Source organism: Anopheles coustani, chromosome 3 (assembly GCF_943734705.1).
Source record: "Anopheles coustani chromosome 3, idAnoCousDA_361_x.2, whole genome shotgun sequence".
In the NCBI taxonomy this organism is placed as follows: Eukaryota; Metazoa; Arthropoda; class Insecta; order Diptera; family Culicidae; genus Anopheles; species Anopheles coustani.
Genome location: NC_071288.1, coordinates 73123670 through 73143668, shown reverse-complemented (window position 1 = coordinate 73143668; position 19999 = coordinate 73123670). Strand labels below are relative to the sequence as shown.

The window sequence follows — 19999 nt, the reverse complement described above, 5'->3', positions numbered from 1 at the left end:
TACGTTTTGAACTGAGTTTCGGATGAAAGAAACTAGATTATGTAAATTTACAATTTAAGTATATTAATTCCTGATCACCTTTGTGCCGTTAGTGTCTCGTCTGTGGTTGCTACGATTGTGTCCACTTCAGCCATCGCTCCTGGTCCCGTGTCCCCGCACATCAACGTCTTGGCAATACACGGAATCTCTCGGTGACCCCAGGACTTGAGAGTTTCCACCTGCGTAGCAGTGATCGGATGCTGCCACATACGGGTGTTCATTGCCGGACAGAACAGTAGCGGTTTGGCCGGATCCCACGCTCGGGTGGTACAGAGCAGCAAATTGTCACACAGACCGTTGGCCATCTTGGCAAGGCTATTTGCATCGAGTGGGGCGATCAGGAGAAGGTCGGCCCATTTACCGAGTTCGATGTGCAGCACCGGATCACCGCGCTTCTGCCAGCTAGTCCACTCGTCCTGATCGGTGTATAGAAGGATCCCGTGCGGTAGATCGTCACGAGAGAAAAAATGCTGCGCGTGCTCCGTCACTATCACGCGTACGTCGACGTCAAAGTTTGGGAGTTGTAGAAGCCGCTCCACCAGTAACGGCAACTTTATTGTGGCCACACTGCCGGTGCACCCGATGAGAATGTTTTTCTTAACTTTCATTGTAAGCGACGATCAGGTTTACTATGTAATGTACGAATGGTTCACTTCTTTAATTTATCACCGTTCCGTGTCTTTCTTAAATTATCGTCCAATTTCGATTTACACTCAAGATTGCTCTGCCTTCGGTTCACTTTCCCCGTAGCCTAGTTTGGCGAAATCTTCCCGTGCCATCAACTCGTTATCCATCCGGCATTGCAGGTATGCTTTGGATTCCTGTCGGCAGGCAGAATTATCGTCAGCGTTTTCCCGCAAGCAACGCATATAGAACAGCATCAACTTGCGACACTGTCCTCCGTGGTCCAGCGGGAAGCTTCCTTTTTCCGGTGCGGTTGGGATGAACTTTTTCTGGCCAAATGTCATCGACGTCATTGTCGGGGGTTGATAGCTAAAAAGATAAGAAAAGGGCGAAAGCACTTACTTAGATTGAGTATCGTGGCTACTTTCATTTACATTTTTGTAATTTACATTAATTGAATTAAATGGATTCGAAGTGTCCATGCTATCTGAAGTCTACCTGAGGTAGAAAATAGATTTGAGAAAATAAATTTTGAACTGTAAAACTATTGGGCAACAATCAATGAAACGTAAAGTCGTGTTCGGAAAATAAAACAAATTAAAAAAAATAGATATCAATAGCGATCGGTGTTCATGAATCACCCTGTAGCTGATTTGTTTTGGGATATTTTTAAGGAGCAACAAAAAAGTTTAGCAAATCTATTGGAATTTTAGAAACATCGAACCATTATATGATATGTTTTGTTAGAAACGTGATGCTAAGAAAGAAATGAGCCAGAAAACACTGCAATTTACTAGTTTAGCACCCTGGATCACTTACATGATGCGCTCTACTGCAACGTTACGTAAATTTCATAGTTGTTCCGTTTGAATCAAGAAATCGATGTAAATTCGGTGGACACCACTTAACATATCTTGTCGTTTACAACGAAAAGATTTTAAACGTAATGGTATGTGTTTTCCCACTTGAAATCTTTTCGCTTAAGCTGTTTTTGCCGGCAAGATACCTAGTTTTCTGGAGCGTAATTTACCTCGCACACTTTTGTGGACATTTTTTCAATGATACTGAATTTGACAGCCGCTCGGAAATATCCCTTCTTGACATGCTGTCAAACTTACAGTATGCTAAATAGTGGTGGAAAAACAAATCCAATCTAAAATCCGGATCTACGAACCCGAATCCGATCCAAATACGAACATCCTACGGTGAATAAACTGATAACTTTGCCGTAAAAAACAGCATAAGGTATTGTCCGTGTGAGGTTCGTCAATGTAGTTATTCTGGCGGCAACGAACATTCATTGCAGGCATCGAAAATCGGTCGCATAGATTTTTCGTGAAAAACTGGCTAACGAAGATTATCGATGTAGAATCTTCTTTTAAATAAAAAAAGGTAAATATGGCCTAAATAATAGTCATTCCGTGGGTTCCCTCATACAAGTCAGATTTGATTTGAATTCTTCTAATGGGGCCCCATCCGATGCGATCCGTCAGGTAGACGAGTTGTTGGGTCTTCCGAATCTCGAGTCTGCCAACACTAGGTGTTAAAACGACGAAAAATGTGAAAACGAATTGACGAAGAAGCAAAGTTGCAAGATTAGGAGTTTTGTGTTTTTTTACGTGCGTATCGTTCTGTTGTCGTTTTAAGTTAAGCTTTGTTGTGACTTCCGATAGATATTGGCGAATGTATTTGGCACATTAATTGTTTCGTTTTCGAATTACGTCTAGCCAGCGTAGTCAATCCGTTTTGTCGGCATCGTGCCGTGCGATCCGCGTCAGCAAAGGCATCTATTCGCACGGTGTTTTATCCTAGTAAACATTGCTTTGTGGTCAGCGTACGACTTAGATTCGCAAATCTACGGTACGGTATCGATCTGTTTTCGGTTATAGTAAAACAAACAATTGGTCTCTTTAGAACTTGTTTGTACGTTAACGTTGTGCTTGTGTGTCGTTTGATCGTGCGTATGTGAGGTTCGGTGCAACACTCTTTTGTTTACAATTGTAACCAAGGCCCTTTTCGGAGGAGAAAACGTATGGAAAACCAAGATTGTCAAGCAAACGTTGCTAGATTGTGTTTTTTGAAAACTAAAGCAACAAAGTGAGGAACAGTGTTGACCTCCCTGAAACAGGTGCCAACAATGATCAGTGCCGTGTGTTTGTGAATGGGGTGTGTTTACCGTTTCCATTTATAAAATCCAGCTCCATAAAAAGCCGCACACGTCAGTCAGTCAATCCATCAAAGGCGGTGTCCGAAAAACAAAAGCCTACTAACGACTTGATCTGCTGCAGTTCCAAGTGCAGTTAGTTGCGCCTTGCGTGTGCCTAGATTGTCTACGTTATTTGTTCGCTGACCACCACCTGTTGTTGAACGCATTTCTTGAGGGAGGAAACAGTTCTCTCGTTCTCGTTCGATCGACATCGGCCACAGGAAGTAGTATCATCTCGCATCGGGCTGGAAATTGGAGCAGCTGAGAAGAACGTCAGAATTTGCTTCGGTCAAGACATCGCAGAAGAAACACACACACATAGACCTAAAAGTGGTAAGTGGTCGGTGCAACCACATGTTGCTGGGGCCGGGCGGAAGCATAACCGATTGTTTCTCGTTTTCATTCCGTACACTTTACCAGTTGCATCATGGCGCATGATGTGGGTCATGCTATACTCTGTTCCGGTTTGGTAGCTTCGCCTTCGCACAGTTGTGCCTCGAGCATGGAGATCTTAGATGCACACTTTGCACATGATCTTCTGCTCGAGTGTGTAGGTAAACGATGACGCATGGCCAACGTTATATCTCCAAAGGGACAGGCAAATACATCGATGGCTTCCGGGGGGATCAATAACAAAGAAATCAATAGTGCAACGGAGCACTGTCTTTATCTCTATGCGACTGGCACAGTTTTTGCAACGATCCGGCATACAGAAGTTGAAAATTACGAAAGTTCAGCTCAATATAGTTGAAATGCGATCGATTTTCCATCCTCCTAATTCATTTAACAAAGTAAGCCGCTGCTTGGTTGAACCAAGATGGCTTTGAAAAACTATTTCCACCGCATTTACCCGGTGTCTTTATTCTAGCTGCCTAGTGCCGGGACTGTTCCTAAGGCCGGACAAAAATGGCACAGATGTTGGACAGTCATTTCCAGCGACTCGTTTCCTAAAACCACCCCCTACTGTTGACGTTGGGGGTGATGTTCAACGCCCACCAGGCCCACAGGCAGCCAAAGCATAGTGTAATTTATTCTTCTCGCACACACATCGTTGGACCGTACACATTTGCTCAGCAAACACACATACGATGCCCCTATCCACATGCATGGTGATCGACGGTGGAGCAAAGTAAAGTAAAAAGTAATATACCGTAAAGTACCGGTACGCGGCGACTGGAGTTTTATTGACCCGACGAAGATAGCTCTTCTTCGCTTTTGGGCTAACTTTGTTCTATCGGTTTTAGCACGTCGGTTCTATTGGATGGTGCAGCACCGGTTCGTCGTTTGCTGCATGCTCGTAGTGCAGGGTGGGGCGGTGTAAGACGGCGCTGACATGTGGGCAGGGAGCAGTAGGTGGCCATAATTAGTACTCGGTTTACAGCCCGACACAGTTCAAATTTTCCTGCATTTAACGCTTCCACTGTTTGCTTGACGATAACCCTTCAATGTGCCATGCCAGAACGAAGTAGACGATTTTTCATAAAATATAATATTGTTTTATTACTTCAAAACTAACGAAACTGCATGTAGGCAACAATATTTAAATTCGGAAAGTTGTTCATGTTCGTGAAAATTTCATTTAAATTGTTGATGTTTTTTTTAAATTGATGTAATTAATAAGTAATTGAAATACTAGTGTTAAATAAGGAAAACTTGTAAAGAAAACTGTTACAGAATTCTAAACGATTTTAAAATTGAAGAAACTAGATTTTTCAACTGTATTGTGTACTAAGTCAATCATTTAAGAGTTAAGCACACATGATGACTCTAGCCTTTTTTCTAACCGATGTTTTAGGAATACGAAAAGTTGCAGACGCTTTTAATAGTCCCACGTGCGTTCTGGGCAATTGTTCGTGGTCGTAAACGTTTTGTTTGCTAACTTTCGCAACCATATTCGTCGGTCCGGCCGGGCGCTTTCCACGGGTTTGCAAACTGTTGCGCTTATCGCGCCACCCGAAGACCTCGAAGCGCGAGACAGCTCGTAAAATGACGCTATGCCCATCTGCATACATCCCACCCGACACAATATGTTGTCTCAGTGTTGGGCGAAATAAAATTCGAGTAAAAGTATCTCTAGCCTTGGTGGAATTTCAAGATAATTTTCAAGGCACCCACTACAGTTTGTTATCTTTAGTCGTGTTTGAATTGATTGGCATCCTCACCATGACTTACCTTTGATTTCGCATGTGATAAGGAGAATGCTTTGCGTAATATTATACCTAACAAGTGTTTGTCGTTACTGAATCACTTTTCACTGTGAGGGGCGTAAATGCCGGTAATACAATGATACTTTTAACAGATAGCATGAAGGTGAATCATTTGGCTGTTCAATGAGTAAAGAATAAGGAAATATTATTGCAATAAACAGTGTGAGTGTTTATAGCGAAAAATTTAATAAACATGGTACAATTAGGTGTACGAAGATCATGGATGATCGAACAAGTAGCAAAGTTATTTCTGATATTAGCTTTCCATCAGGAAAATGTGCATTAGGGTTCAACATTTTGAAATTTTCACCTTTCTCTCGTTACCGTTCAGCGTAAATTCTTACCAAACTTAACGAATCTGTAGCGGCTTTGAACACAACAGTGAAGAAAAGCTTTACGCATATCGTGACTAAGGGCATTAATTATCATTGTGGTGCCAAACCCCCTTTTTATCTGGTGGTGTACGTAAGCGTCGGTGGCGATAATGGCACCACGTTTGTTGCTCCTCCCGTTATTTTCCTCCCATTTGCAAGCAAATGATAAAACTCTGATCTTTTTCTTCTCTACTTTTTCTACCGTTTTAGCCTCGAACTCCTAAGGATTAGCGGAGGAAAACAGAATACCACCTGTTTTGGACACCAATTGTTGTGGCTACAACACGAATCAGTTGCTTAGTATTTCGTATCCATAACCAATGTTGCGGTTTTAGCGAGCTTAAAGAATATTTATCGAAAGTGCAATCACATTGTGGACGTAAAGCTGAATTCTAGGACATATTCAATCGTAAAAGGGTAAATTATCATTCCTCATAATGCCGATCCAGATTGCGAACGAAAGTAACAACAGTGGCGGTGGGGGAGGTGGTGGCCACGAGATAAAGGTGAAGATCGCGTACAGCGGCGAAGTGATGATCACCTACATCGACGAGAGCATTTCGTACGAAGGGCTGTGTCGAGAAATGCGGGAAATTTGTCGCTTTTCCCCGGATCAGGTAAGGCATTTTCAACAGCGTATTCAACAACGTTTAAAGCTAGAAAACTGCACTGTCCGAGGGGGTAAAAAAAATCAAAAACCATGATTTGATAAATATATAATTGGATTCGTTGTTTGCTTCGTTCACAAATCTTCCGACCAAATCGCAGGTATTCACCATGAAATGGGTGGATGAGGAAAACGATCCGTGCACCATCCAATCGGACATCGAGCTGGACGAAGCAATCCGCTTGTACGAGGTGAACCGCGACTCGGAGCTGGTCATTCACGGTGAGTGAATTTTCAACTATCGTTTTGTTAATATTGTTCCGACTTTTAGATTGTTTCCATATCCTCGTTCAAAAAAATGGTTGCATCTTGCGCTCAACATTTTCACTATGCTTTTTCATCCCAGTTTGCTGTTCCGGGATTAATTAATGGAGTTTAGCTTTAATGATTTTGTTCCGTAATTCCAAGTTGATTTTCAACTGGTAATATCTAGATTGTGTGTAAAGTTGACATATAATTTAATTGTAAAAACTCCTATACGTCGTTAACAAACAGTTAGAAAACATGGGGTATTTTATTACCGTTTGTCAATGCATTTTAAAACGAAAGACACAAGGAAGAGGAATGTAGAAGGCAACAATGAGTCGTAAAAGTCGATCCCGTTTATTTAGTACAGAAAAATTATATGCTTACCTACAATGTCCCGTGACGCTAGCTTCTATGAATGGTGATGCTGGTTTGCACGATCCATGGGATGAAGGTAGGCGCTATGCATAAATATGAACGATAAACCATCGTCACAAACCGAAGCTTTATCGTGTCGTGGGTGTAGTGGGTACAAATGCCACCGAGCTGGACAGGCTGGCAGCCTAAAGTCCTGGAACATAAGGTACACAATAAGGTAATCGTGGTGGTTCTGCTACAAGCTCTTCTAAATCGTTCGTATGATTTTGCTATCCTTCCTTTGTTTTTCTTTTGTGAGCTTCTAAGTGAAAAATTTCGCGGGACGGACGTGTAGGTTTTTCATGATATTACGTTTTAGATTAAATCCTCCGCCATATACTCGTACTTGAGTATTGTGTGCAGTAGTGGATAAATATGTTGTTTGCGTGGCAAGGTTATATGCGCGCACCCTCTACTAACCTAGTTTCTGGTAGCTGCAATGACCGGCATAATAAAGTGCCCACCCTGAAGGTTTTTAATTTTAGCACAATATATTTGTGCAAAATAAAAAAAATACACGGTGATCATATTTTGTATCTTATTATGTATCTTCGGTTATTATTTACATATTTTTTAAGTGAAATAAAACATGTTGTTAAACATCAATTGTTAAAAAACATCCAACTCAAAGCATAGAAAATTATAACAGTGTATTCACTTGCATTTGAACAAAATTTGTAAAATTTGTAAAAATGAATCATGAGATAGACACATTTATCATGCCGGTCACTGTATTCATAATTCTTCATCATTTTTTACATGTGCTTTATTCTTTCGCGCAGGTTTTTCGCTGAACTAGTGGGTAAACTTAGTCGTTTATTTTATTTTTTGTCCTCACATAACTTTTTCATCTGTTTATTGCTCCACGATGCAACAACTCCATGGTCAAAACATGCCTAAACTCAAGCGAAAATCCACGATGGTTGAGAAAGGATAACAAAGGATAATTTCAATGGGACAAACATTGTTCGCTGTGTCTTGCTTTAAGTGGTTTTATTTTTATATCCTTGTCGCCAGAACTGAATAGAACAACAGTCCTCTTGGAAGTAGAGAGAGAGAGAGACTTTTTTTGCGATGGGTAGCTGCGGGCGTCCGTTCCGGATTCCAGAGCGTTCGCATCAAATAGCCTCTAATGCAAAAGGCTCCTTTACGTACGTACAACAGAAAGGCAAATTAAGTGCCGCCGGTTGTGCACTATGCGTATCGCTTTAAATTAGTTCCGATCTAGTGATTTGAAATTTCAATTGTGCATTATACATTTTAGAACAAGTAGTAGTCTAATAGCGTATCAAATTTATTTAACGTAAACGTTGTTAAGATAGACATTAAACATTTGAGCAAACAGTTTTTCAAAGATGCTTTAGGTATATTTTTTATCATAATCGTACCTTGCAATGCATTGAATGGAAAATCCCACTGTTATGTTTGAATATTTAGCAAACAAATTTCCATTACCATTATTTGGTGATGATTTTTTTTAATAAAAAAATGTGATCGAGATTATGAAAAATAATTTACGCAGCCTTGGGAGGTGAAAAGAACACTTGCTGGCGCACTTTCATACGCACTCAATTCCAATTAAGTTATTTCTTTCTCCTGTTTGATCTGTCTGCTCTACATTCCACTGGCCATAGCCTGGCACCGTTCGTGCCTCTCCTTCCACCACTGATCGTTGATCTTGTGCGCCCTATCTACTCGGGCCGATAAAATGTAAATCGTGCGATAAGAATTCCGTTCCGGGGTTATCTTAAGCTCTCGCGGGCAGAGAAAGGGGGTGTAAAATAGGCCAAAGAGAAATATTCTCGTGCGCGATAAGCGTCATTCCGGAATTTGTGCACGGTTCTTGTTGGCGCCACCACCTGCCGAAAGGGTTTACCGGGATGGTATACCGAAGCGAACGAATTTGTCTTGGGACCGGTGCATCGTGTGGTAGGACGTTACGTGATGTCCACCCCTTGGCTCGACGACGGTAGACAGTCTTTTGTGGCACTGCGGTATTCGCCAGTGCGGATGTGTTCGAACCTTCCCTTAGTTATGTCAAGCGTGTTGGCTTCGCCAGACTGGGAAGTTACGGTTTGCGGCTCGAAAATGATACGTGTTGTGTGAGAACGACAATAGGTTACATGGAGAAGTCGTAGAAATGAACGTGTTTGAGGAAAAACCTTGCGAGAGCAAAAGATTGTGGTTATTACTCGCATTTTTTTAGTGTCTATGACAGTGTAGTGAATTTTTAAACCATGTTTATCGTGAATATTCGTGATTGAATAATATTATTAATGTAATTGAAATAAGCCAATATCTCCCATGCATCTAGTGAGTAGTGCAACATTATTAAGTATTGAACAACATCAATTAAGATGAAATAATGGCTCCGACCGGTAACAGAAGAGGCAGCGTTAAGTTGATGCAAAATGATGCACAACTGCAGCAAGGAGAAGGCAAGCATCACTCAATTATTGAAGTAATTTCGTTTAACTGTTTTGCTACTTAACATTTTCTTGACAGAAAATGTCAATTTCAGAGTGCAGGGGCGGGTCGAGTCGGTTTGTCGTAGATAAAATAGATAAATGTTGGTGCTTGGCTTATCTCACTCAAGGAACGATAATATATTTAAACCATGTATCGTAATACCACATTTTCAGGTGGCATCTTATCAGTTTTAGTTACAGTTTGATGCAACGAAATAACAAAACGAAACAAATATGCTTCTATTTTTCCAAGTATGGTATTCAAATTGACAAACAACTACTATGTTTTTTTTCTCCACAAAAAATGTTCTGTAAATTTACTTTATTTGTATTGCAGTCGTTTTTATTCCTCCTCTATTTAATTTCTGTTTACTCTTTACGTTTGCTGGACATTTTTTACGCAATTTTTGCGAAATCGTTGCTTTTGGATTCCTCCTCATTTTTCAGCTTCTTTAAATACGTTTATATTTCTTTTTGTTTTGCGCTATGATGATCTACAATTTCTGCATCCCAGAAGATGGATGATGGGGCGGAACCCATGGCAAATGTGTTTGCCACAATCTTGCGTTGTGGGAAAGAAGCTTTCGTAAAAAAAACATTCAAACGATAGGAAGAGAGCGACTTCAGTGAGGAAGTACACTCAGGATGGGTTGGAATATCACCATCATCCGGCGGATGTCTGGTTGCCTTGGTTTCGGTTTTGATTTCTTTTCCATTTGGATGATAATTTAAGGATTTTATTTTCCGGATTATCTTCATTCGCGTTGGGGGAATCGCGAGCCCCTGTTCGTGTTCCTTGTTTTTTCTTTTTCACCTTTTCTTTCTTTTTGTCTGGTTTATTATGTTATGTGTACGCGTGTTTTTTATTCGCGATGTCTCGCAGTTTTCCTCTCAATGATACTCTATCGCCATTATAAGCACTATAAACTGTTGGCGCCGTTGGTTTTGTTTTTCGTCCCCGGTGTAGGTTTTATGGATCGGTCTTTAAACTTTTTCTGTTGTCTTCTTGCTTAGGGTCGTTTTCGAAATATCTTCCTTAGAAGTATCTCGAATCGGCTTCCTTCTCAGTTTGATGATATAACTTGAATAACTTTAAACAGAATATTAATGTAAATAATTTTTGTTTTAACTCTTTACATCCTACTCTGCTTTTACCGCTCTACCATCGAGTATAAAATAAACTCATCTCCGCAACTTCTCCGTTTCGCATCCTTCGTAATGATCGTCTGTGTCAGCCTTTTCCGCATGGTTGGCGAGCCACAGCTTAGTTTGCCATATGGTTTCAGTCTTTCAAAAAGGAAAAGGAGCTTTTTTTGCACCATTAGAACATGCTATCTACAGTTTAATGACGTCATTATGGACATGATGACGTAGTTTTGGAAACTAATGGTTAGGAAAAGTATGTGAAACATTCTACACAGTTGCACGAAAGATTTGTTCACAGGAAAAGTAAATTTATAAATTTCTACAAATTTGTTATTATTCGATACGAAATTTGTGCACATTTAACAACTCTTGTAATGTAATACAATTTCACCTGTTCTATTACTTTTATTCACTCTATATTATTTTAATATTGCCAAGGATTAATAATACAATAAGTCTTGTTTAAAAGACAACTTAGTGTATTATATTATAGCATTGAAATTCTAATGACTTTGATTTAATTTAAAAATGTGTTCATACATCATACAATCTAGTGTAAACTCATTAAAACTGTGTGGAACTGTGAGGAGGAACACTGTTACGGGAGAAAGCCTTCGTGCGCGGCAGAAAACGTAAAGCAAAACTTTGTTGGGACTAGGGAATCCATAGATATATTTGAATAACTTCTCGCCAAATACCCGCATCGGTGTGGTATGTTCCAGCTGCATTTCCACATCATTTGTGGTACATTTTTTGGCTTTTTCCCGCGCCCTCCATTTGCTCCGATGGTTTTATTCTGTCAGCTTCCTGGTGGGACTTGCAAATTCTACCCACGTTCTCACCGGGTGGTGCAGCTTGATGCATTATGGTACGCGACTCTCAGCCCGCCCTCGTGGGTTCGCAATCGATGGAAATGTCGTTTTGCGAAAAGCACCGACGACTGCCCTAGCGACGCTGAAAACAGACATGCTGCTTAGATAAGACCCGTGGAGCTAATATTCGTCGACGGCCGTGTCGCAGAACCGACCCCCGGTTCTGCTTGTCGCCTATTTTCACGCCACGCCACCGTTGTACTGCTGTTTCATGCGGGGATGCTTTGGTTGCTCGTGTGAAGACAGTTCCAAATCGCTGCTCGAGTGGTAACAACTCCGGTTTGAAAGCGCCGGAGTGGGTTGTCTTATTTTTATCCTCGATTGTCGCGAAACTGCCAACATCATCGTACCGTGGCCTTGCCGCTTCACCTTGCGCTGGTCTCTGGACAAAAGACACCGACAGCAGGCGACCTGCGGGAATCTTCACCGAACGAGTTTTCCAGTTTTCAGGTGTCGGTATCGAACTGGAAAAATTCGTTCTGTATGCAAATGCGGGCGAAGCATGCAACGGACCCGAACTCCATTCGGGGCTGCATCAGGCGAACATCGAGGTGATGATGCCAGCACCACCAGGTTGATTGTAAGTGGGAATGGTAAATCGAAAGGAAAATGAATGTAATGTGTCCTGTGACCGTGGGCCAACGCGATGTTACACCATTTCCCAAGTGGTTCCATGTCAGTAAAAGAAGTAATATTTCAGTGTTAGGAGTCATCGCCGAATAAAAATAGTTCCATATTTTTAAACTTAATTTTTGTGTATCTAGAATTCATACCACATTCCATTCCTATTTTCCTGAGATAAATATTACCTTCAACGTTCAGTGAAAACTGCAAATTTGTAACAAATGTCAAGAAAAGGTGCGTTTTCCTTTACTCACTTTTAGCGAACTCGTGCATCTTTACCAATTGCTCTTTGCAACTTTCGACAACACCGCGATCGCATCCTACATCATACATTTTCCAAAATGGTTTTCCGAGAAATTATGCAAACATTATGTTGGGAAACGCTTCCTACCATCGGTTTCGAAGTACCTTTCTGGAAGGAAATACATGGCACACCACCACCATTACCAGAAGCCTTTTATGACTACCATCCGGGGCGGTCGCTTTTCCGTAGAGTCTTCTAGTGGTTTTCACCTTGCCGGGGCATCGGGTTTAGTGTGCTGTTTGGCGGAAAACCAGCCATTGTCACAGTTTCCGCGAAACGTTTGGCGACATCTGCGCTGCGGGTTTGGATGCGCTTTCAGGCGAAGATGCCCTTCGGCACGTGTTGTTGGTTAGGTCGGCCTCCGCCGATGCTGCCCATGCGGATGCGGACATACTCCTTGCGTATATGTTTGACCTTTAACGTCCTGCTAATTTTCGCAACCGTGACCGCCCGGGAGCTATGGTGGAAAATGGGGCTGAAAGTACGTGCTTTTGTTTGGGCATGTTTTGAAGGCTCTGAGCTTCGGGGGGAGTGGTTTTGTCCCGCGTGGCCGCATATCTCATGTGAGGGCCAGCTTGTGAGACAACACGGCATATTTGGCGGTGCGTGAATTGTAAATCTGACAAGGGCGATATTTCATGAACACTAACTTATGATGAGTTTTTTTTTCACTTGTCTGGCAGATTCTATTTCATCAGAGTTAAGAGAGGATATAAAAGTTTAGCTGTTCGATTTATACAAACCGTTTTATTAAGGTTATTGTATTGAATTTCGTTCGATGATCCATTGGGTTAATTTTGCTTGATAATATAATTAAATATTTGACATGTTTATATGTTCTTCTTGCATTATATTCTAAAACACCGATTCACAGATGCGATTTTTTTCTAGTTTGACAAACACATTAACTTTGTTTACCTTTTAGTTTTAAGTTGTTTTCACTCATAAACTGTCGGATGCGTAAAGCTTGACCTTGAATGTTTTATTGCTTGCAATTGACTGAAGTAATTTATTGGAAAGTAAGTTGGTCGTATTTCATGCGACCGTCATCACGACAATCATTTTAGTCATATTAACCAACATATTTCAAACTTCTCATTCTTTCCATTGTAGTTTCGTCGCTTTATCGCGTTCCGTTCCGTGCGGATTTCCTCCTTAAACTTTCCACGGCCCCCTGTTCGGATGTCAAGCGTTTTGTGTCTTTCACGCTCACAAACACCACGGACCCGTTTTGCATTTCGTTTCGAAAGATGGAGTACGATGCACACGGGAATGGGATAATCTCCGCTGGTTTGCATTTGTGCACCTCGCCGTAAACCTCGTCCAACTTGAAACTGATACTACACCTTGTTGCTAAAGGGGCAGGGTTGGGAGTGTGCTTGGTGGGATTGAGCAGGGGTGGTATAAGCACGAAGTTTTGCATCGCCATTGTCCGCAGGGTGGATAATGGCAACTACTTAAGCTACTTTTTGTTTCACTCTGATACAGTTCAGTACTTCTAATGAAGGTTAATTTAACGTAGATAGGTTCATCTTTTGGATGACAAAAATTTATAAATTAAATTATACACAGTTATTTGGCTGATTACATATATAAATGAACCCTGTAATAGGTTTTACTGAGACGGTTTGAAAAGATCCAATTTTTCTACTTGGCGTGAATATAGAATAGTGCTAATTGAAAGGCAAAGGATTATTGTAAAGAGGCTGTGAAATGTTTTACGACTACATTGAAGCCTGTCCTGTTGCTGAACGATGAAAAGCAGCTTCCAAGAAAAGTGCACCGGGCGATTATTCATCCTTAAGTTGGGCAGACAGAAAGAAACTACCAGAGCTTCTGCAGTTTCTGTTAAATGAAATGCAAACAGTTGCACAGTAGCATTTCCCTCGCGGTGGCTTTTCTTTACCGATATCAAACGTTTCCTACCCTCCATCTTCAGGCCTGGTGCTTGGCCTCTCGCGCTCTGCAGCGAAAGGAAGTGAGGGAGAATGAAATTAAGATAAGTTTTTACCGGCAACCTAAACGAGAAACTTTTTGGCGTTAAGATGATAAGCCGCCGTTCGTCTCGGTGCGCCAATCGGACAGGTAAATATAGTTAGCGATGTTTTATGCGATGGCTGTTTAACGGTTCTTTGAATTTATCACCTCGCTTTGATGATCGCAACGAGAAGGATCGATTGTTCCGTCGACATCTTCATTGCCAGCGGGAGTAGTAAAGGGTAAAGTTATCCACGAAACGTTTGTTTCCATTTACGATTCTTTCTTTAATGTATATATTTTTGTTCCTATGTTCTTTGCAGCATGAACAATGATACGGACTGGGAGGATTTATAGGAAAGATTCGTTCGATCAATCCACACCACTTGATAGGTTCTTCTCCTACCGGCTCAGAGATGTAGTTTTCCGTTACATTATCATATCATCAAACACCCCGCCATCATCATCACCATCATCACCGTTGTCGCCTTCACCAGAGGATTGATATGTCATCTGGTACGAGGTGCTCATTGTGCAAACATAGCTATTTCCACCCTACCGTCCCGAAAGGATCAATTTCTTCCCTGAACACGTTGGTGTTGGGCGTTAAATGTTGCTGGGAGTCTTCCCACCGTTCTTGTCCAGCTCGATGTAAGCCTTGGTTTTGTGTGACTGCAGACACGAGTTGTCACAATTTTCTCGCGTGAATCTGCCAAGGCAATCCAAAGAATCGTCTAGGAAAACTGACCCACAGAAGCGCAGTTCTAGCGCGTCTTGAGTTTGTCTAGGGTTCGGTACGTTCAAACCTAAGCTTCCGAACCTTTGCTTATCGGTCCTGTGACTGGTCGAGTCAAGCGTTGGTAGAAGGTGCAGAGGGAAAAAGGTTTTGCAACACAAAACGGTATCAGACGCCCGACTCGGTTGATAAATATTGCATGCCTTCATTTCGCTTATCTTCCGTTACATTCGCAAGCGAAAGGCGAACGCTTCCGGGTATGGATTGGGCGGATGGAAAGCGCACGTGCAGATTTGTTCCGCATATGTAGGTGAACCTGGTGTATTCTACTCGATGGGATCTTCTAGTCCTTTTGGAAGGGTTTTACTTGTTTTTTCCCCTTGCTCCTTCTAAAGGCTGGCGTTCGGAGATAGGAAGATACCGAAGACGACGTACCAACGACGGTTGCCGGTAAACTGAATTCTGATGTCTTAGATTGAATTCAAATGACTTTCCTTACCGTCGCTGGCTGTGTCCGTTTGTTGGACACGTCCGTTTCACTCGTTACCTCGGCTGTTTGGATTTTTTTTCCTGGAAAGAACTCGAATCTCGGGTGCCTCTCTGCCTGACGTTGCGATCGTTGGTTGTCATTGATTTCTTTTTGCGCTTCTGAGCTTCAACCATGGGACGGTATTACAGACAAGCGGACAGAGAACACGCTTCCGGAGTGGCATCAGCAAGTGATTACACCAATTTTTCGATGTTTGAACCGATAAGGGCTGGCCGGTGTTGGCACCGTGGTAATATCTGTTCCCTCCTTTCTCCCATTCACCTACCGCCCAGGACGGTTGCCAACGATCCTTGGGAGTCTCGGGCTTCCCGGTTTGCGAGACTCCAGACCAGGGACCCTCTTTCGGACTTAAGTAAATAAATAATTCATTTGGTAATTTCTTCGTGCGCTTCGCTTCGTGCCATCCGCACGATGGTACGGCTTATCGGGGGCGTCCATGTAAGGCGACCGGTACCGAGCGACGATTTTAGATTGCTAGTCAAGTGAGGAGTGACGGCCAGGCGTCGGCAGCGACTCTGTTGACGGACCGAATTTTGCCGGATTTAGTAGCTGTAGATCAAGTCGATAGTCGGACGCTTGCAAAACTCGAGCTGATCAAGGGTGGTCTTGTAATTTTCTCACCCTTGCGCACCGGTGCCGCTTTCCCCGCCGGTTTCTTCTATCCAACAGGCATGTTCTAGGGCTTTTGGTTTGTTTTTTGATGATTTCATTCGAACGAAAAGCAGATGTAAATATTTGATGTACTTAGTCTTAGGCTACCAGAGCTAAGGCGTATTTTTTAGAACTTCAAATTTGTGGAAGATCTGTTTGTGTGGAGGCTTCGAGCGGAAGATACTTTCAAAACAACATTTTCTATGAATTGTTGGTTTACTAAGGCTTTTGTTCAGTTAGTTCGTACCACGCAAACTAAAGAACTTTTTTAGATTAAGATAATTTTGAATGTAATAGAAGTTGTCAGTACATGTTTTGGGGGTAAAAGTGCTTTTCAATTGTTCAAGTAATATTATAAATAGACACAGTTCTGAATTTTTTTTTCTGGTTTAGGCTGATTTACTCCAAATTCTGTGATTTAATCGAAAAATCCAATATTCATTTTGAAACGAATTCAAACATTTTCATTATTCGAATGGAATGGTTTGAAAAGTGTGTTTACTCTACTATTAGTGCGACAAATTATACAACAGTTTACTTTCCATATCTTATTTTTAATTCTCCGATACATGATAATGAGTACCAAGTACCAAGCATACCAACAATATTGAGTTTCAAAATTGTAAATACATTTCATGCATATTTTATGTTGTATCGTAATCAATAGTGTTAGTTAAATTTATTTACAGAAAAAAGTCGCAACAATACACAAAGAAGTTGTTGAAGGTTATCATTACTTGACCCAAAAAATCAGTTCAATGTTTGGTTTTTGACTAAACACTTTCAAAAAGCAGTTAGCATGAAGAAGGTAGGCTCTGTTCTCTTCTCGCCTAAAACCGGCCCGAAACATTGAAAAGTTGCTCAACTTTTGCGACCGACGGATTGTGTAATCGAGATTGCAAGGAACGGGTGCAATGCAGTCCTAGTTTTCGTTCGCCTCCTTTTCGGAAAATGTAGCTCCCTTCTGTAGGTGCTGCACGTGTTTCAAACCGTGATGATACGTTTATTTGCCAAGATTCACATACACACACACACACATACACGGACACCACGCCGTACGTCAAAACATGCCCGCTCCATCTGCGCTCACCCGTAGACAAACCGTGGAACTTTTAGGCGAAAGTTTCTATCGTCGCCGTGTCCTTTCTTCTGGTTGCTTAAATTTTCACTCCGAAACCGATCCACGGCGGGCTTTTTGGAGGTGGTAGTTTGGGGGCTGGTGGAGTTCGCTCTTGGCAGCGATTGTGTCCATTCGGCCGGGGGTGGTCATATTTTTTTTGTTCTGTCCGCGTCCGATCCCCGGAACCGGAAGCACAGCGGGCTCGGCAATGGGCTCGCTACGACACCGGAAACGCAAATGCTACACACATCCGGGTCACCGAAAATTGCTCCCGGCTGGTGGCTTCTTCTTCGTCGTCTTCTTCTGCTTTGTTCCGTGCCGCTTGCGGCCCCTGCCTTAGCACCGGGTTTATCCTGTCGGCCATCGTGCTTGAGCCAGGTTTCTTTTGTTTTCTTCTGCCGGCTGGTGGAGATTTTCACAGATTTTCAACTTTCGAACACCGCCGGATGTAAGGCACTATTCTCGGGTACGGTACGCGCGAAACCTGGCGGCACTGAACACGAACATTTTCGCATTTTCACTCGTCGGCCGCAGCAGATGGTGAGGAACAGGGAAAAGAAAACAAACTGGTCAAAAAGACATTGAAATACTTTTCCGAACGGTGAGAACGTGGTCTACCTTCGTTCTAGAATTCATACAGGTTTACTCTAAACTGGAAAGAAGAATGTCGTTCGTTAGCAACGCATTTTGTTTTTCCCAGATTTGTGTAAAAGAAAATTGCATAAAAAAAAATAACGTGCAACGGGCAGCAACAAATTGTGGGAAAAATATTGCACCCAGTCGAATATGATAGGATATGGATGGAAAATCGGTTTTCTACGGAAATTTCACCTAGCTTTAGCCTTCCGTTATTTGAGGAATATGGACAATACCGTTGGCGAAAAACGGATCAAAATCCCGGAGCGCCTTAGGTTTTCCGATCTTCGGTATTTATTTATTTGACCAGGTGGAGTGGATGGAATCGAATTATCCCTTCGTTTTTCCGCTGAAGGTAATCGAAGGTACGAGCAACAAAAACCAATGGACAAAAATAAAACGCTTCCTTCCGTTTTTCCGCCGAGGAATGGGGGGAAAAGAAAAACTCATCGAACAAGCGAGACACCTTCAGCCCCCCCGCTTTCAGGACCGTTTATCTCGGGGCGCTACCTTTGCAGATTTTTCTATGCTTCTCTAGTCACTTGCCGGGTTTGGTTTCTCTTCAGTAGACCCCGGCCTCGGTCGGGCGAAATATATTTATCATACCGTGGCATCCGTTTCTTTCCGTTTGCGTTGGGATTTGTGCTCTTTTTCTTTTTTACTTCGTCCGGCCATTTTCCCGCATTCACGGCGAACGAGAACCGTTCGGTTGGTACTGCAGTTAGCCTGCGAGTTGGTGCTACCCGGCCGGACGTTCGCTCCGGGCGGTGCGCAATCCCGGCGGACTTCTTTCTCCGTGCACCTAGCAGGGACTTAATTTTCCGCACAAATATTAGTATTCGGGAGCGTGTTTGCATCCGCTTTTCTTTTTTTCTCCATCCTTTCGTAGCACAATCCCGCGATAGAAGCAACGAGCAGCAAAAAGAAAGGCAATGCAGGATTGTGGTGACCGGGTCGGGTTACCTTCTTTTCTTTCCACATTTTTTTGTGCACGTCGACCTTGTTTTCCCTTCTCGTTTATTAATTTTTCAGTAGCGAAAATTTGTGACCAGAAAGCTGTGTGTGGTGGTGGTGTTTGCCTCGACGGGAAGGGCCCATTGTGTGGCAATCCACCGGATGTTCCGCGCATTATCCCTCAAACCAGGCTCGGTTAGACCGGGATGCATCATAAGCGCATTAGGAATGAATGATCAATAATTTGGGGCTCTTTTTGGGTTTTTGGTGGTGTGACGGTCTTGGTGGTGACCTTCTGAGGAAGGGTAATGGGACGTTTGTTAAGATATATGGCTGGGTGTGGGAAAGATTTACTGCGATGCATAAGGTTTTCCTTGTGAAGATGAATGATAATAGCTCTTCCATAGGGAATAACAAGAAATGGTATTCCGATTATTTTCCCTGCAAATTTTGTTAGTTTAGAGTTAAACAAAGATTTGTTACGTTAATTCGTTAATTTAGAATGTCTAAAAATAAACAAATTATAACCAATTAAACAATGATAGAAACGTTCTTGAGATATAAATCAACACTGAATATGTATATATCATTTGCATATGATTCGTGCACAATATTGGTTGGTTTGAAATATAAACTCGAAAAATGTTTGCTAGCACTAATTGTTCCAGGGAGTTTATTTGTTGAAATTAAGCTCTTTTTGTAATTTCGCCAGGGTCAGGGTTGTTTAATTAAAATAAGATAACTTTGGTTTTGTTAAAAGAATAATTCTGTATATTTGACATATTTCTAAGCTTTTTAACATAACTCATTTCTGATGTTGAACGACGGAACAGCTGTGAATGACAGAACTAAACCTGTTTAAAGATTAGAAAAGCTTAACTATTATTAGGATTATTTGTGGCGTCATTTTTCATCCTGAAAATATGAATTATTGTTAAAGTTTAGGGTTTTAAATCAGCTGTATGTAGCAAACGTTGTTTTGTGTGCTAACCTTTTTTCTTCGGATATTATTCATGGTTTAGCTCGAAGACAACGATCATTAGATGCCGAGCTTTTTCTTCCTTTCTTTCTAACCAAATGTAGCGGAAAATTTGTAGAGACAAATTTAAAGTATCATTTGCACAAATGTCGTTAATATCGTTTTTAGGTAAAAAGTTACTTAAGCCTAAAATAAGATACGT

General features: G+C 41.8%; 3 protein-coding genes across 4 annotated transcripts in view; 1 reads left to right on the top strand and 2 right to left on the bottom strand.

The window, feature by feature from the left end:
• Positions 1–48: 48 nt before the first annotated feature.
• Positions 49–647, bottom strand: LOC131272218 (phosphopantothenoylcysteine decarboxylase). Its single transcript, XM_058273879.1, has one exon. The coding sequence runs from the start codon at positions 645–647 to the stop codon at positions 75–77; it is 573 nt and encodes a 190-aa protein (XP_058129862.1). The 3' UTR covers positions 49–74.
• Positions 648–752: 105 nt separating this feature from the next.
• On the bottom strand, positions 753–1677 carry LOC131272221 (cytochrome c oxidase assembly protein COX19). The gene is made up of 2 exons (XM_058273882.1): positions 1483–1677; positions 753–1032 (listed from the first exon to the last, which is right to left on the bottom strand). The coding sequence occupies exon 2, from the start codon at positions 1014–1016 to the stop codon at positions 753–755; it is 264 nt and encodes an 87-aa protein (XP_058129865.1). The 5' UTR covers positions 1017–1032; positions 1483–1677.
• A 547-nt stretch (positions 1678–2224) lies between these two features.
• Positions 2225–19999, top strand: part of LOC131272212 (atypical protein kinase C) — a 110198-nt gene continuing 92423 nt past the window's right edge. For both annotated transcript variants that reach the window (XM_058273873.1, XM_058273872.1), the window contains exons 1-3: positions 2225–3202; positions 5661–6067; positions 6219–6339. In XM_058273873.1, the coding sequence (XP_058129856.1) occupies positions 5888–6067; positions 6219–6339 (301 nt within the window). In that variant the 5' untranslated portion in view covers positions 2225–3202; positions 5661–5887. The remainder of the gene's footprint in view (positions 3203–5660; positions 6068–6218; positions 6340–19999) is intronic.